The sequence below is a fragment of the Homarus americanus genome, unplaced genomic scaffold (assembly GCF_018991925.1).
Source record: "Homarus americanus isolate GMGI-L3 unplaced genomic scaffold, GMGI_Hamer_2.0 scaffold12006, whole genome shotgun sequence".
In the NCBI taxonomy this organism is placed as follows: domain Eukaryota; kingdom Metazoa; phylum Arthropoda; class Malacostraca; order Decapoda; family Nephropidae; genus Homarus; species Homarus americanus.
Window position 1 is genome coordinate 37,646 of NW_024728678.1, and position 18,914 is coordinate 56,559.

Consider the following 18,914-nt stretch of genomic DNA (forward strand, 5'->3'; position numbering starts at 1 on the left):
CTGCACAAAACAGCTGTAATATAAAAAAGTTAACATCTCATATACAAGAAAAAATAAACACATTTTCTCTTCAGTAAAACCAAAAAGCTTTCACAGGAGTAAATTCAAGCTTATTATTCCTGTAGATTAGACACGACAGCTTATTTCACCTGAAGATTATATTTTCCAGCTTATTTCACTTGAAGATTAGACACGCCAGCTTATTTCATCTTATATTTTCAAGCTTATTTCACCTTATATTTTCAAGCTGATTTCACCTTATATTTTCCAGCTTAATACACCTGTAGATTAGACACGCCAGCTTATTTCACCTTATATTTTCCAGCTTATTTCACCTGAGAATTAAGACACCCTAACTGGGGTGTCTAATCTTCAGGTGATCAGAAGAAGTAACCAGCTGATGATCTGTGACGTCATGGGCGCCTCTTATATTGTCGTGAGATATCTTCTGTGACGTCATGGGCTCCTCTTAGTTGTCGTGAGATATCTTCAGTGACGTCATGGGCGCCTCTTATATTGTCGCGAGATATCTTCTGTGACGTCATGGGCGCCTCTTTGTCGTGAGATATCTTCTGTGACGTCATGGGCGCCTCTTATATTGTCGTGAGATATCTTCTGTGACGTCATGGGCGCCTCTTATATTGTCGCGAGATATCTTCTGTGACGTCATGGGCTCCTCTTAGTTGTCGTGAGATATCTTCTGTGACGTCATGGGCTCTTATTATTTGTCGTGAGATATCTTTGTTTACGATGGGGGAGAAAGTCACTGTGGAGGAGAAATTCTAGTCCCTCTGGTGGTATAAATATTTTCCGCGTGCGTTTTGGCCGGACTAAGAGATCCAGCATGACGTGAAGTAACATTATTCGCTAAACTTTTAACCGAACATCTTTTAAAAAGCTCATGAAAAGTATCAAAGCTATTACTCTGTTGTCGATCTTGATTTAACGATTTAGAATAGGCTCGTTTCCTCTCGTCTGCCGTCTTGTAAACATTGCTACCTTGTTGATGTTGAAATTCCTTAACAACATCAAAGTTCTTGAGTCTACGAACTTCAGGACAATTCTCTATCATAGTGTTATCAATAAATCTCTTTTCCTTATGAGTTTGTGAGTTATTTAAAGGTGTCTTGTGAGTTTGTGAGTTAGATAAAGGCGTGTGGTGTTTAGGGGGCTCATGGTTGGTTTCATCGGTACAGGGGTTCGATCTGACCTCTGTATAGGTCATCGTTGAGGGGTCGGCAGTGGGGGGAGGGGGCGAGGAGGGGGTTTGGCAGTAGAGGGAGGAAGGGTGAGGAGGGGCTGGCAGTAGAGGGAGGGAGGGGCGAGGAGGGGTTTGGCAGTGGGGGAGGGGGCGAGGAGGGGCCGGCAGTGGGGGAGGGAGGGGCGAGAGGGGTCGGCAGTAGAGGGAGGAGGGGGCGAGGAGGGGTCGGCAGTGGGGGGAGGGAGGGGGGCGAGAGGGATGGCAGTAGAGGGAGGAGGGGTCGAGGAGGGGTCGGCAGTAGAGGGAGGAGGGGCCGAGGAGGGGCAAGGTCTCGGTTGGATCACTATACAGGGTGGACACGAGGGATGAAGGGCCAAACCAAGAGTGCCAAGGGGGCTGCTCGACCTACTACCATGAGAGGGCTGAGGGCTGAGGGCTGTGCTTGATCTGGGCTGCCGTTGAATTGGCGTTGATGGTCTGACTGTCTGTTGAGCTGGCGTTGACTGCTTGACTGTCTGTTGAGCTGGCGTTGACTGCGTAACTGTCTGTTGAGCTGGCATTGACTGCTTGACTGTCTGTTGAGCTGGCGTTGACTGCGTAACTGTCTGTTGAGCTGGCATTGACTGCTTGACTGTCTGTTGAGCTGGCGTTGACCGCTTGGACTGCCCTGCCGGAGTCGGCTGACTGCGCAATCAACAGCCTGCTGGCGCTGGAGTTGACTGTTTGACTGTCTGTTGAGCTGGAGTTGATGGTCTGACCGTCTGTTGAGCTGGCGTTGACTGCTTGACTGTCTGTTGAGATGTCGTTGACGGTCTGACTGTCTGTTGAGCTGGAGTTGATGGTCTGACTGTCTGTTGAGCTGGCGTTGACTGCTTGACTGTCTGGCTGTTGAGCTGGAGCGACTGTCTGACTGTTCGCTGTTTCGTTGTACTGTTAAAGGCCTTGTTGCAATCCATCTGTGTATCCGTTTGTTTTAATAATTTGTACTGTGGCGTTGATAGAGAGGTGTTCAGGAGGCGTTGAGAGACGCGAGGAAGGGCAGGAGGCGTTGGAGAGCCGTTGAGAAGCGGTACAAGGCGTTGAAGGGCGTTGAGGAAGCGGCAAGAAGTGCTGAAGGGCGTTGAGAAGGGCAAGAGGCGTTGAGGACGTTGATGAAGGGCAGGAAGCGTTGAGGGGCGTTGAGGGAGGGCAGGAGGCGTTGAAGGGCGTTGAGGAAGGGCAAGAGGCGTTGAAGGGCGTTGAGGAAGGGCAAGAGGCGTTGGAGGACGTTGAGGAAGGGCAGGAAGCGTTGAAGGGCGTTGAGGGAGGGCAGGAGGGGCACCTCTCGGGGGACAAGGAGGTGGTCGAGTGGTTATGACTTGATCGTCAATTGGTTCAGTCAGAATGTTGCTGTCACAGATACTTGACCTCTTGTAACTAGTGCTTGAGGTCCTGCAGTCGGTGCTTGAGGACCCTTGAGTGTGTACCTTCTTGGAGGAGGACTTTGAATGGGAGTCCTTCTTGGAGGAAGACCCTGGCTGGGAGTCCTTCTTGGAGGAAGACCCTGGCCTGGACTCCTTCTTGGAGGAGGACCCTGGCCTGGACTCCTTCTTGGAGGAGGACCCTGGCCGGGAGTCCTTCTTGGAGGAGGACCCTGGCCGGGAGTCCTTCTTGGAGGAGGACCCTGGCCGGGAGTCCTTCTTGGAGGAGGACCCTGGCTGGGAGTCCTTCTTGGAGGAGGACCCGGGCTGGGAGTCCTTCTTGGAGGAGGACCCGGGCTGGGACTCCTTCTTGGAGGAGGACCCGGGCTGGGACTCCTTCTTGGAGGAGGACCCGGGCTGGGACTCCTTCTTGGAGGAGGACCCGGGCTGGGACTCCTTCTTGGAGGAGGACCCTGGCTGGGACTCCTTCTTGGAGGACCCGACAGACTCTGAGTGAGGACCCTGGGTTGGGACCTTGAGGAGGACCCTGGTGGACTCTGAGGAGGACCCTGGGACCCTTCTTGGAGGACCCTGGTGACCTCTGGAGGAGACCCTGGGTGGACTCTTTGATGAGGACCAAGCCGACCTTCTTGGAGGAGGACCCTGGCTGGGATTCCTTCTGGGAGGAGGACCCCGGCTGGGACCTCTTCTGGAGGAGGACCCCTGGCTGGGGACTCTCTTGAGGAGGACCGGCTGGGACTCTTCTGGAGGAGGACCCTGGCTGGGACTCCATCTTGGAGGAGTGACCCTGGCTGGGACTCCATCTGGAGGAGGACCCTGGCTGGGACTCCATCTTGGAGGAGACCCTGGCTGGGACTCCATCTTGGAGGAGGACCCTGGCTGGGAGTCCTTGGAGGAGGACCCTGGCTGGGACTCCTTCTTGGAGGAGGACCCTGGCTGGGAGTCCTCGGAGGAGGACCCTGGCTGGGAGTCCTCGGAGGAGGACCCTGGCTGGGACTCCTTCTTGGAGGAAGCCTCTGGTTTATGATGGGTCCTTAAGTGAGCCTTGTGTTCATTCCTCCACCTTGGACTTTGGTCGTGGCTTAAGGGTGACCCTGGTGGATGATCCTTCTTCAAGGGGGACCCTGGTTTGTGGTCCTGCTTTAAGGGGGACCCCGGAGGATGATCTCTCTTCAAGGGGGACCCTGGCCGTTGGTCTTGTGTGAGTGGAGACCCTGGTCTATGGACCTGTTTCAAGGGTGACCCTGGAGAATGATCTTTCTTTAAGGGGGACCCTGCCCTGTGGTCCTGCTTCAGGGGGGGCCCTGGGGGATGATTTTTCCTCAAGGGTGATCCTGGTCTGCTGTTGTCCTTCAAGGGCGACTCTGATCTAAGGACCTGCCTCAGTGGTGACCCTGCCCTGTGGTCCTGCCTCAGTGGTGACCCTGCCCTGTGGTCCTGCCTCACTGGGGACCCTGGGTTGTGGTCCTGCCTCAGTGGTGACCCTGGAAGACTTCTAACAGGTACTTCAGGTGTGACCAGGGACTGTGACCTGCTGAATGACCTTCGACCTTGATGACCTATGGTTGACTCGGCCTTGGTGTGAGGCAGAGTGTTTGGTGGTGTCACTTGACGGGTGGTCGAGGTTGAGGTTGTATATTTGGGTTTATTGGGAGGTAATGGCGGAGGGGTTGGTTGTGGTGGAGTGTGTTTCTGTGCCCGAGGAGGAGGTGGTGGAGGGGGAGGTGGTGGAGGGGGAGGTGGTGGAGGAGGAGACCGCTCGTGCTGTGTGTCTGAGGGTGACTCCGGTACAGCCAGGGGTGGAGGAGGATGTTCAGGGCTGGACGACCCTTCCTGTGTGGACGTCTGTCGGTTGATTGGTCTACACCTGGATCTGTTCTCACCTGGGGACTTGGATCTGTTCTCACCTGGGGACTTGGATCTGTTCTCACCTGGGGACTTGGATCTGTTCTCACCTGGGGACTTGGATCTGTTCTCACCTGGGGACTTGGATCTGTTCTCACCTGGGGACTTGGATCTGTTCTCACCTGGGGACTGACTTGGTAACCCGGACTTATCACCACCTGGGGAGTGACAGTCGAAATATCCACCAATCACATCTCTGTTATTAACTGGTCCACCAATCACATCTCTGTTATTAACTGGTCCACCAATCACATCTCTGTTATTAACTGGTCCACCAATCACACCTCTGTTATTAACTGGTCCACCAATCACACCTCTGTTATTTAGTGGTTTAGTCTTGTATCTCGATTCCTGTAGTGAAGCTTGTCTAAATAACGCATCGTAAGGGCAAATGAGGGGCGGTGGTGGGTGTGATGGGCGGGTAATCCACCTGTAGAGTTGTTGGTCTGATGTAGTCACTGTAGACTTCTGTAGACACTCTTCAGGGTCTTCCTCTGGCAGGGATGACTGTCTGTAGATCTGTAGGTAAGACCCCAGAATGCTAGGGTGGCAAGGATGAGTGGGCAGAGAGGCTTGTCTTTGTAACTGTTGAGATGGTGATGGTTGTTTGGTCAGGTGAGTGGGGCTGGTGGAGAGGTGAGTGGGGCTGGTGGAGAGGTGAGTGGGGCTGATAGAGAGATGAGTGGGGCTGTGGTTGTGAGCCAGTGGCGTGTTTCTAGCCTTTGGAGGAGTGTTGTTGGTCCTCTCATCGTGGGTGGCGGGGTCCCTCTTATCGGCGGGGTCCCTCTTATCGGCGGGGTCCTTCTCGTTGTGCTGGGAGTCTCTGTTATTATCCACCAGCAGGAGGGAGGAGGAGGAGGAGGCCCTTCTGGAGGAGGAGTACTGCCACAGGGAACACTGCCTGAAGATATTTCGAGGGGAGAGGGGGGACTTCCTCACCGACCTCTGCGGGGAGTTAGGGGCGGAGAGGGACCGTATTGGGGAGGAAAACGGAGAGGAATTAAGGCCTGGGGAGGGCACTGGAGAGGGCACTGGAGAGGCACTACGTCTAGGGGTACCTGGTGGGGAGGTGTAGGAGTGTTTGACGAACAGAGAGGAGTAGGGATATCTCGGGGGGGCGGAGACGGGTGAGTTAAGGGGTGATCTGACGGGTGAGGTCCCCCGCTGAGGACTGGTGGGTGAGGCACCTCGCTTGGGTGACCTGAGGGGTGATGTACTACGCCTTCCATTCTCCCTCTGGGGTGATGGCTGCTGGGGTGGGGTAAGCTGGGGTGAACTACTGCGGGAGCTCCTACGGGTTAAGGGGGAAAGTGGGGTGGTGCAGCTGCGGCGGGGGGAGACCGGGGAGGTGCCAGGACTAGTGGTGGAAGGGGAGGGACTAGAGGAACGTCGAGAAGGACTTGAAGACCTGCTTCCAGAGTTCTCCCGAGAGTTCCTCCTGAAGAGACCGACCCTGAAGGAGAGAGAGAGAGTGTGAGAGAGAGAGAGAGAGAGAGAGTGAGAGAGAGAGTGAGAGAGAGAGAGAGAGAGAGAGAGAGAAAGAGAGAAAGAGAGACAGAGAGAGAGAGAGAGACAGAGAGAGAGAGAGAGACAGAGAGAGAGTACCACGAACACAGAGATGACCAATGTTAGGTTAGAGTACATTTTGGTTAGGTTAGGTTTATGACCTTGTCCATGATAAACATTTAACAGACAAAAACATCAACATTTGTTAAACATTTAAGGAAGCAAATGAATAAACAAGCAATAAAAATATAAACATTACCAATAACATCTGTATATAAACATCCAAACTAACATCTAATTAACATTTAAGTTAACAAATATAATTAAACTCTAACTAAATATTCTAAGATAATTTAACATAATTTAACATTTTAACAAACTAAAGACACTAGGTGGTGGGGTGTGGTGGGGTGGGGGTGGGGGTGGGGGTGGTGGGTGGTGGTGTGGTGGTGGTGGGGGGTGGTGGTGGTGGTGGTGGTGGTGGTGGGGTGGTGGTGGTGGTGGTGGTGGTGGTGGGGGGTGTGGTGGTGGTGGTGGTGGTGGTGGTGGTGGTGTGGTGTGGTGGTGGTGGGTGGTGGGGGTGGTGGTGGTGGTGGTGGTTGGGGTGGTGTGGTGGTGGGGGTGTGGGTGGTGGTGGGTGGTGGTGGTGGTGGTGGGGGTGGGTGGTGGTGGTGGTGGTGGGGTGGTGGTGGTGGTGGTGGTGGTGGTGGTGGTGGTGGGGGTGGTGGTGTGGTGGGTGGTGGTGGGTGTGGTGGTGTGGTGGTGGTGGGGGTGGTGGGTGGTGGTGGTGGTGGTGGTGGTGGTGGTGGTGGGGTGGGGGTGGTGGTGGTGGTGGGGGTGGTGGTGGTGGTGGTGGTGGGGTGGGGGTGGTGGTGGTGGTGGTGGTGGTGGTGGTGGTGGTGGTGAGGGTGGTGGTGGTGGTGGGGGTGGTGGGGTGGTGGTGGTGGGGGTGGTGGTGGTGGGGGTGGTGGTGTGCAACTAGGCACTAATATGGTGATAATGGTGACAGTGTTGGTGTTGGAAGCACTATAACTCTATGGTGACAGTGCCGGTGTTGAAGCACTATAACACCTCCTATGGTGATAATGGTGACAGTGCCGGTGTTAGAAGCACATAACACTTTGGTGACAGTGTTGGGGGAAGCACTATAACACTCTATGGTGATAATGGTGACAGTGCCGGTGTTAGAACACTATAACACTCTATATGGTGACAGTGTTGGTGTTAGAAGCACTATAACACCCTCCTATATGGTGATAATGGTGACAGTGCCGGTGTTAGAAGCACTATAACACTATGGTGACAGTGTTGGTGTTAGAAGCCTATAACACCTCCTATGGTGATAATGGTGACAGGTGTTAACACAAACCTCTATGTGAATTGACAGTGCCGGTGTTAAGAAGCACTATAACACTATGGTGACAGTGTTGGTGTTAGAAGCACTATAACACCCTCCTATGGTGATATGGTGACAGTGCCGGTGTTAAGAAGCACTATAACACTCTATGGTGACAGTGTTGGTGTTAAAGCACTATAACACTCTATGGTGATAATGGTGACAGTGCCGGTGTTAAACACTATAACACTCTATGGTGACAGTGTTGGTGTGAAGCACTATAACACCCTCCTATGGTGATAATGGTGACAGTGCCGGTGTTAAGAAGCACTATAACACTCTATGGTGACAGTGTTGGTGTTAAGAAGCACTATAACACCCTCCTATGGTGATAATGGTGACAGTGTTGGTGTTAAGAAGCACTATAACACTCTATGGTGACAGTGTTGGTGTTAGAAGCACTATAACACCCTCCTATGGTGATAATGGTGACAGTGCCGGTGTTAGAAGCACTATAACACTCTATGGTGCGGTGTTAAGCACTATAACACCCCTATGGTGATAATGGTGACAGTGCCGGTGTTAAGAAGCACTATAACACTCTATGGTGACAGTGCCGGTGTTAAGCACTATAACACCCTCTATGGTGATAATGGTGACAGTGCCGGTGTTAAGAGCACTAAACACTCTATGGTGACAGTGCGGTGTTAGAAGCACTATAACACCCTCCTATGGTGATAATGGTGACAGTGCCGGTGTTAGAAGCACTATAACACTCATGGTGACAGTGATGGTGTTGAAGCACTATAACACCCTCTATGGTGATAATAGTAATGCCGGTGTTAAACACTATAACACTCTATGGTGACAGTGTTGGTGTTAGAAGCACTATAACACCCTCCTATGGTGATAATGGTGACAGTGTTGGTGTTAAAGCACTATAACACTATGGTGACAGTGTTGGTGTTAAAGCACTATAACCTCTATGGTGATAATGGTGACAGTCGGTGTTAAACACTATAACACCTCCTATGGATGGTGACAGTGCCGGTGTTAAAGCACTATAACACTCTATGGTGACAGTGTTGGTGTTAGAAGCACTATAACACCCTCCTATGGTGATAATGGTGACAGTGGGTTAAGAAGCACTATAACACTCTAGGTGACATTGTTAGAAGCACTATAACACCCTAGGTGATAGGCAGTGCCGGTGTTAGAAGCACTATAACACTCTATGGTGACAGTGATGGTGTTAGAAGCACTATAACACCCTCTCTATGGTGATAATGGTGACAGTGCCGGTGTTAGAAGCACTATAACACTCTGGTGACAGTGTTGGTGTTAAGAAGCACTATAACACCCTCCTATGGTGAAAATGGTGACAGTGCGGTGTTAAGAAGCACTATAACACTCTATGGTGACAGTGCTGGTGTTAGAAGCACTATAACCCTCCTATGGTGATAATGGTGACAGTGCCGGTGTTAGAAGCACTATAACACTCTATGGTGACAGTGTTGGTGTTAAGAAGCACTATAACACCCTCTATGGTGATAATGGTGACAGTGCCGGTGTTAGAAGCACTATAACACTCTATGGTGACAGTGTTGGTGTTAAAGCACTATAACACCCTCCTATGGTGAAAATGGTGACAGTGCCGGTGTTAAAGCACTATAACACTCTATGGTGACAGTGTTGGTGTTAAGAACACATAACACTATGGTGACGATGCCGGTGTTAGAAGCACTATAACACTCTATGGTGACAGTGTTGGTGTTAGAAGCACTATAACACCCTCCTATGGTGATAATGGTGACAGTGCCGGTGTTAGAAGCACTATAACACACTATGGTGACAGTCGGTGTTAAACACTATAACACCCTCTATGGTGATAATGGTGACAGTGCCGGTGTTAAGAAGCACTATAACACTCATGGTGACAGTGTTGGTGTTAAACACTATAACACCCTCCTATGGTGATAATGGTGACAGTGCCGGTGTTAAACACTATAACACTATGGTGATGACAGTGCCGGTGTTAGAAGCACTATAACACTCTATGGTGACAGTGTTGGTGTTAGAAGCACTATAACACCCTCCTATGGTGATATGGTGACAGTGCCGGTGTTAGAAGCACTATAACACCCTATGGTGACAGTGATGGTGTTAGAAGCACTATAACACCCTCCTATGGTGATAATGGTGACAGTGCCGGTGTTAGAAGCACTATAACACTCTATGGTGATAATGGTGACAGTGCCGGTGTTAAAACACTATAACACTCTATGGTGACAGTGTTGGTGTTAAGAAGCACTATAACACCCCCTATGGTGATAATGGTGACAGTGCCGGTGTTAAGAAGCACTATAACACTCTATGGTGATAATGGTGACAGTGCCGGTGTTAGAGCATAACACCCTCTAGGTATAATGGTGACAGTGCCGGTGTTAGAAGCACTATAACACCCTCCTATGGTGATAATGGTGACAGTGCCGGTGTTGAAGCACTATAACACTCTATGGTGATAATGGTGACAGTGGGTGTTAAACACTATAACACTCTATGGTGATAATGGTGACAGTGCGGTGTTAAACACACTTATGGTGATATGGTGACAGTGCGGTGTTAAAAGCACTATAACACTCTATGGTGACAGTGTTGGTGTTAGAAGCACTATAACACCCTCTATGGTGATAATGGTGACAGTGCCGGTGTTGAAGCACTATAACACTCTATGGTGACAGTGTTGGTGTTAAAGCACTATAACACCCTCCTATGGTCATAATGGTGACAGTGCCGGTGTTAAGAAGCACTATAACACTCTATGGTGACAGTGATGGTGTTAAGCACTATAACACCTCTATGGTGATAATGGTGACAGTGATGGTGTTAGAAGCACTATAACACCCTCCTATGGTGATAATGGTGACAGTGCCGGTGTGAAGCACTATAACACTCTATGGTGATAATGGTGACAGTGCCGGTGTTAGAAGCACTATAACACCCTCCTATGGTCATAATGGTGACAGTGCCGGTGTTAGAAGCACTATAACACTCCTATTGATAATGGTGACAGTGCCGGTGTTAAACACTATAACACTCTATGGTGATATGGTGACAGTGGGTGTTAAGAAGCACTATAACACTCTATGGTGATAATGGTGACAGTGCGGTGTTAGAAGCACTATAACACTCTATGGTGATAATGGTGACAGTGCCGGTGTTAGAAGCACTATAACACTCTATGGTGACAGTGTTGGTGTTAGAAGCACTATAACACCCTCTGATAATGGTGACAGTGCCGGTGTTAGAAGCACTATAACACTCTATGGTGACAGTGTTGGTGTTAGAAGCACTATAACACCCTCCTATGGTCATAATGGTGACAGTGCCGGTGTTAAGAAGCACTATAACCTCCGGTGACAGTGCGTGTTGAAGCACTATAACACCCTCCTATGGTGATAATGGTGACAGTGCCGGTGTTAAGAAGCACTATAACACTCTATGGTGACAGTGATGGTGTTAAGAAGCACTATAACACCCTCCTATGGTGATAATAGTGACCTACCACAATATCACCGCCATGGTACAAGTGTTATTTTCTGCGGCTAGTTGATGGTGAAGTGTTCTTGGCTCTTGAAGAACTCCTGAACAAACTACACGTGGACAAACAGAAGAACATTGAACAAACAAGCTGGTAATAACATATGAACAATGAACAAATAGGTGGGGAGTAACATATGAACAAGAACAGTGAACAAACAAGCTGGTAATAACATATGAACAATGAACAAATAGGTGGGGAGTAACATATGAACAAGAACAGTGAACAAACAAGCTGGTAATAACATATGAACAATGAACAAATAGGTGGGGAGTAACATATGAACAAGAACAGTGAACAAACAAGCTGGTAATAACATATGAACAATGAACAAATAGGTGGGGGTAACATATGAACAAGAACAGTGAACAAACAAGCTGGTAATAACATATGAACAATGAACAAATAGGTGGGGGTAACATATGAACAAGAACAGTGAACAAACAAGCTGGTAATAACATATGAACAATGAACAAATAGGTGGGGTAACATATGAACAAGAACAGTGAACAAACAAGCTTAATAACATATGAACAATGAACAAATAGGTGGGGTAAACATATGAACAAGAACAGTGAACAAACAAGCTGGTAATAACATATGAACAATGAACAAATAGGTTGGGGGTAACATATAGAACAAGAACAGTGAACAAACAAGCTGGTAATAACATAGAACAATAAACAAATAGGTGGGGAGTAACATATGAACAAGAACAGTGAACAAACAAGCTGGTAATAACATATGAACAATGAACAAATAGGTTGGGAGTAACATATGAACAAGAACAGTGAACAAACAAGCTGGTAATAACATATGAACAATGAACAAATAGGTGGGGTAACATATGAACAAGAACAGTGAACAAACAAGCTGGTAATAACATATGAACAATGAACAAATGGTGGGGTAACATATGAACAAGAACAGTGAACAAAGGAATGTTCAAAATAACACACACACACACACACACACACACACACACAAAGCTATGAATGAAAGCTATACAATCAGCCGTACACATACTGGTCAAATGGGCCCCAGGCATGGGCCCTTTGGAGCCAGGGGCCTTAGAGGGGGAGCTGGGGCCTATTAGAGCACAGGGGCCTAGCAGATCTGGGGCCCTTTAGAACTGGGGCCTATTAGAACTGGGCCCATGTACGGCCCATTAGAACTGGGACTATTAGAACTGGGGCCCATTAGAACTGGGGCCCATTAGAACTGGGGCCCATTAGAACTGGGGCCCATTAGAACTGGGACCTATAAGAACTGGGGCCCTATGCTGGAACTGGGGCCTAACAGAACTGGGGCCCAGTAGAAGCCTGGGGCCTAGACCCCTAGAACTGGGGCCCCTTGAACTGGGGCCCACTTGACACACTACTACAATAACCTACACAGCAATACCCACATCAACCCACATCAGCACACCCTACAGTACACCCCCCCACCCACACCCCTACCGTCACCTCACCTTCTAGCAGGATGACAGAGGCCTCGTGGACAGGTAACTCCAGGTGGACAGTTACCGTCACACACCCCACCCCCACCACCCTACCCGTCACCTCACCTTCTAGCAGGATGACAGAGGCCTCGTGGACAGGTAACTCAGGTGGACAGTTACCGTCACACACACACCACCCCCACACACCCCTACCGTCACCTCACCTTCTAGCAGGATGACAGGGCCTCGTGGACAGGTAACCCCAGGAGGACGTTACAGTCACACTCCCCCCACCCACACCCCTACCGTCACCTCACCTTCTAGGGATGACAGAGGCCTCGTGGACAGGTAACTCAGGTGGACAGTTCACACACACCCCACCCCCACCCACCCTACGTCACCTCACCTTCTGAGGATGACAGAGGCCTCGTGGACAGGTAACTCCAGGAGGACAGTTCGTCACACACACCCACCCCCACCCACACCCCTACCGTCACCTCACCTTCTAGCAGGATGACAGAGGCCTCGTGGACAGGTAACCCCAGGAGGACAGTTACCGTCCCACACCCCACACCCCCCACCCACACCCCTACCGTCCACCTCACCTTCTAGCAGGATGACAGAGGCCTCGTGGACAGGTAACTCCAGGTGGACAGTTGCAACCCCACCACACCCCTACCGTCACCTCACCTTCTAGGATGACAGAGGCCTCTGGACAGGTAACTCAGGTGGACAGTTACCGTCACACACCCCACCCCCCACCCCACACCCCTACCGTCACCACCCTGCAGGATGACAGGGGCTCGTGGACAGGTACCAGGAGGACAGTTACCGTCACCCACCCCACCCCCACCCGTCACCTCACCTTCTAGCAGGATGACAGAGGCCTCGTGGACAGGTAACCCCAGGTGGACAGTTACCGTACACCCCCACCCCCACCCACTACCGTCACCTCACCTTCTAGCAGGATGACAGAGGCCTCGTGGACAGGTAACTCCAGGTGGACAGTTACCGTCACACACACCCACCCCCCACCCACACCCCTACCGTCACCTCACCTTCTAGCAGGATGACAGAGGCCTCGTGGACAGGTAACTCCAGGAGGACAGTTACCGTCACACACACCCACCCCCACCCACACCCCTACCGTCACCTCACCTTCTAGCAGGATGACAGAGGCCTCGTGGACAGTTACCGTCACACACCCACACACCTACCGTCACCCACCTTCAGCAGGATGACAGAGGCCTCGTGGACAGGTAACTCAGGTGGACAGTTACCGTCACACACACCACCCCCACCCCACACCCTGTCACCTCACCTTCTAGCAGGATGACAGGGCCTCGTGGACAGTTACCGTACACACCCACACCCACACCCCTACCGTCACCTCACCTTCTAGCAGGATGACAGAGGCCTCGTGGACAGGTAACTCCAGGAGGACAGTTAGTCACCACACACCCACCCCCCACCCACACCCCTACCGTCACCTCACCTTCTAGCAGGATGACAGAGGCCTCGTGGACAGGTAACCCCAGGACAGTTACCGTCACACACCCCACCCCACACCCCTACCGTCACCTCACCTTCTAGCAGGATGACGGAGGCCTCGTGGACAGGTAACTCCAGGTGGACAGTTACCGTACACACACCCCCACCCACACCCCTACCGTCACCTCACCTTCTAGCAGGATGACAGAGGCCTCGTGGACAGGTAACCCCAGGAGGACAGTTGCACATCACACACCCCTACCGTCACCTCACCTTCTAGCAGGATGACAGAGGCCTCGTGGACAGGTAACCCCAGGAGGACAGTTACCGTCACACTCCCCACCTGGCACACTCCCTACCGTCACCTCACCTTCTAGCAGGATGACAGAGGCCTCGTGGACAGGTAACCCCAGGAGGACAGTTACCGTCACACATTTCCCCGACGCTCAATGAGTGGTAGTATGAGGCCAAGAGCTGTTTAGCCATTTGTTCGTCTTCCTCTTCCAAGGTCACGTCAGGGTACTTAGCCCGAAGCCTCCGTCGTTCCTGGCAATTAGTGGGGTAATTAGTGGGCATACAGGTGTGTGTGGACTAATTAGTGGGCGTACAGGTGCGTTAAGGTCAGTAGTGAGGTACAGGTGTGTTAAGGTCATTAGTGAGGTACAGGTGTGTTAAGGTCATTAGTGAGGTACAGGTGTGTTAAGGTCATTAGTGAGGTACAGGTGTGTTAAGGTCATTAGTGAGGTACAGGTGAGTTAAGGTCATTAGTAAGGTACAGGTGTGTTAGGGTCATTAGTGAGGGTTATTAGTGGAAGTACAGGTGTGTAGAGTAATTAGTAGCAGTACAGGTGTGTGGACTAATTAGTGGCAGTACAGGTGTGTAAAGTAATTAGTAACGGTAATCAAGGGATTTAAAGACACAGAAAGACACAATTAGATATATACTTAGACAGACAGACAGACAGACAGACAGACAGACACAGAGAGACAGACAGACAGACAGACAGACAGACAGACAGACAGACAGACAGAGAGACAGACAGACAGACAGACAGACAGACAGACAGACAGACAGACAGACAGACAGACACAGAGAGACAGACAGAGAGAGAGAGAGAGAGAGAGAGAGAGACAGAAAACTCACCTCAGCCATCCTATCATTTTCAAAATCCTGCAGCTGTTTCAGGAACCCTACATTAGGATTAGCCACGTTACGGGCGCCTCTCACAGCCTTCAGAGCGTCCCTCCAACTCAAAGACGTCACGCACATCACGTAGACAACGGCTACTGTGACGGACCTAGACATACCGGCCAAACTGGGGAGTAGGGGGAGGGGAGGGAGAGGGGTGTTAAAGTACCGGGAGATTTAGTGGGGGCGAAGGATTATTCCCAGCCTCGTAGGATGTTTTTAGAGGTTATTGTAGGATATTTATGGAAGGACAGTTCATGAAAGGATACCAGAGTTGTACCTTAGTTTTGATGGATGTTTTTTGATGTTTATTTGGGATATTATTCATCATGGACTCCTAGTAGAGGTTAGTTATTTATTGTGGACACGTGCTAGTTGTATTTACTAACCAATATCACTAGTTACTCACCTTTAACACCTACTAGTGCTATTTACTCACCCTACTAGTACTATTTACTCACCAGTGGATGAGTACGCCTCCTCCCTTGAGTCTAGCCGTGTGTATGAAGTCATTACAAACTGGGAAATATTGCATCAGGTTCTGCCCAGGTGAGTCGGAGGCCAGTATACATAGGTACTCTTTGTCCTGGGGGAGAGGGAGAGGGGTGAGAGGGGTGAGAGGGGTAGGGGAGAGGGTGGGGGGAGAGGGGGAGAGGGGTAGGGGAGAGGGGTAGGGGAGAAGGATAGAGAGGGATAGAGAGAGAGAGAGTTATGCATCAGTTTAAAGAACATATGTAATAAATTATAATACAATATAGTGCAATACTTCCACGCCCACGCCCACGCGATACTTACAGAGTTACAAGGTAGTTTACGGGCGTTGTCGTGAATGGACAGAATATGGGTAATGTTATGCGTCTTCAGTTGGTTAGGGTCCTTACTATCTCTGAAGTTCCCAACGTACACCCCGGGGAGTACCTGTGGGGAGATGGGGGAGATTAGTGGGGTGATGGGGAGGGGGTGATGGGGAGGGGGTGATGGGGAGGGGAGGGGGTGATGGGGAGAGGAGGGGGTGATGGGGAGGGGGTGAGCTATGACCTGTCTGCCACACACACACACAGACAGACAGACGCGACCTTCCTCTTTAAAACGGGAAAAGTCTACAATGATCATTCATACATACATACATACATACATACATACATACATACATACATACACACATACATACATACATAGACTCGAATCACCTCTTAAACTTCAATCAACCAATGACCAATCTTCCCTGAGCCTCTAGTCCAATTAGAATCCAGAAAATCAAAACCCAATGAGAATCTTGCGTTGTACCTACCTAGTTACCTCGGTATTCTCTCACTACCTACCTACTGCTCTTTACACACACACACACACACTACACACACACACACACACACACAAGGGTACATCTCCACCATCAATGTTTACATAGACTGGCAACCTCTCAGTGCTGTGTCTACCTGAGAGAGAGAGAGAGAGAGAGACTCGCTTCACCCAACACCCACACGTCAGCTGTCAGCCGGCCCCTGACATCGCTACACTCCGCTCAAAATCACGGTCGTCAGCTAAATTCCCTCCTGATACTCCTGACAGTACTAGTCAGTAATAGTCTTTATATTTCTGTTATTTCCCGTTCAGAAATTATTCCTAGAACGCGTAGGATGGCCTTTGAGAATCCATCTTTGTGTGGTAGCTTAAGTGAGACAGTTAGATACGTTCTCACATCACCAGTTAGGAGGAAAACTTAACGTAGGAACCTTTGAGAATCCATCTTTGTGTGGTAGCTTAAGTGAGACAGTTAGATACGTTCTCACATCACCAGTTAGGAGGAAAACTTAACGTAGGAACCTTTGAGAATCCATCTTTGTGTGGTAGCGTAAGTGAGACAGTTAGATACGTTCTCACATCACCAGTTAGGAGAACATCACCAGTTAGAGGAAACAAACGGTAGGAACCTTTGGAGAATCCATCTTGTGTGGTAGCTATGAGTCAGTTAGATACTGCTCCCCTCACATCACCAGTTAGGAGGAAAACTTAACGTAGGAACCTTTGAGAATCCATCTTTGTGTGGTAGCTTAAGTGAGTCAGTTAGATACGTTCTCACATCACCAGTTATGAGGAAAACTTAACGTAGGAACCTTTGAGAATCCATCTTTGTGTGGCAGCTTAAGTGAGACAGTTAGATACGTTCTCACATCACCAGTTAGGAGGGAAACTTAACGTAGGAACCTTTGAGAATCCACCTTTGTGTGGTAGCTTAAGTGAGACAGTTAGATACGTTCTCACATCACCAGTTAGGAGGGAAACTTAACGTAGGAACCTTTGAGAATCCATCTTTGTGTGGTAGCTTAAGTGAGTCAGTTAGATACGTTCTCACATCACCAGTTAGGAGGAAAACTTAACGTAGGAACCTTTGAGAATCCATCTTTGTGTGGTAGCTTAAGTGAGACAGTTAGATACGTTCTCACATCACCAGTTAGGAGGAAAACTTAACGTAGGAACCTTTGAGAATCCATCTTTGTGTGGTAGCTTAAGTGAGACAGTTAGATACGTTCTCACATCACCAGTTAGGAGGAAAACTTAACGTAGGAACCTTTGAGAATCCATCTTTGTGTGGTAGCTTAAGTGAGACAGTTAGATACGTTCTCACATCACCAGCTAGGAGGAAAACTTAACGTAGGAACCTTTGAGAATCCATCTTTGTGTGGTAGCTTAAGTGAGACGGTTAGATACGTTCTCACATCACCAGTTAGGAGGAAAACTTAACGTAGGAACCTTTGAGAATCCATCTTTGTGTGGTAGCTTAAGTGAGTCAGTTAGATACGTTCTCACATCACCAGTTAGGAGGAAAACTTAACGTAGGAACGTTTGAGAATCCATCTTTGTGTGGTAGCTTAAGTGAGTCAGTTAGATACGTTCTCACATCACCAGTTAGGAGGAAAACTTAACGTAGGAACGTTTGAGAATCCATCTTTGTGTGGTAGCTTAAGTGAGACAGTTAGATACGTTCTCACATCACCAGTTAGGAGGAAAACTTAACGTAGGAACCTTTGAGAATCCATCTTTGTGTGGTAGCTTAAGTGAGTCAGTTAGATACGTTCTCACATCACCAGTTAGGAGGAAAACTTAACGTAGGAACGTTTGAGAATCCATCTTTGTGTGGTAGCTTAAGTGAGACGGTTAGATACGTTCTCACATCACCAGTTAGGAGGAAAACTTAACGTAGGAACCTTTGAGAATCCATCTTTGTGTGGTAGCTTAAGTGAGTCAGTTAGATACGTTCTCACATCACCAGTTAGGAGGAAAACTTAACGTAGGAACCTTTGAGAATCCATCTTTGTGTGGTAGCTTAGTGAGTCAGTTAGATACGTTCTCACATCACCAGTTAGAGGAAAACTTAACGTAGGAACCTTTGAGAATCCATCTTTGTGTGGTAGCTTAAGTGAGACAGTTAGATACGTTTCACATCACCAGTTAGGAGGAAAACTTAACGTAGGAACCTTTGAGAATCCATCTTGTGTGGTAGCTATGAGTCAGTTAGATACGTTCTCACATCACCAGTTAGGAGGAAAACTTAACGTAGGAACCTTTGAGAATCCATCTTTGTGTGGTAGCTTAAGTGAGTCAGTTAGATACGTTCTCACATCACCAGTTAGGAGGAAAACTTAACGTAGGAACCTTTGAGAATCCATCTTTGTGTGGTAGCTTAAGTGAGTCAGTTAGATACGTTCTCACATCACCAGTTAGGAGGAAAACTTAACGTAGGAACCTTTGAGAATCCATCTTTGTGTGGTAGCTTAAGTGAGACAGTTAGATACATTCTCACATCACCAGTTTGTGAAAGAAT

General features: G+C 49.3%; 1 protein-coding gene across 1 annotated transcript; it reads right to left on the bottom strand.

The window, feature by feature from the left end:
* Positions 1 to 1,609: 1,609 nt before the first annotated feature.
* Positions 1,610 to 16,009, bottom strand: LOC121866179 (serine/arginine repetitive matrix protein 2-like; the record flags this gene model as incomplete). The annotated part of the gene is given in 8 exon segments (XM_042365783.1): positions 1,610 to 2,131; positions 2,275 to 3,087; positions 3,248 to 3,307; positions 3,409 to 5,980; positions 14,273 to 14,448; positions 15,047 to 15,218; positions 15,553 to 15,677; positions 15,887 to 16,009. Coding segments are annotated over 8 exon segments (4,563 nt in total), but the record flags the coding sequence as incomplete, so codon positions are not given.
* Positions 16,010 to 18,914: the final 2,905 nt, after the last annotated feature.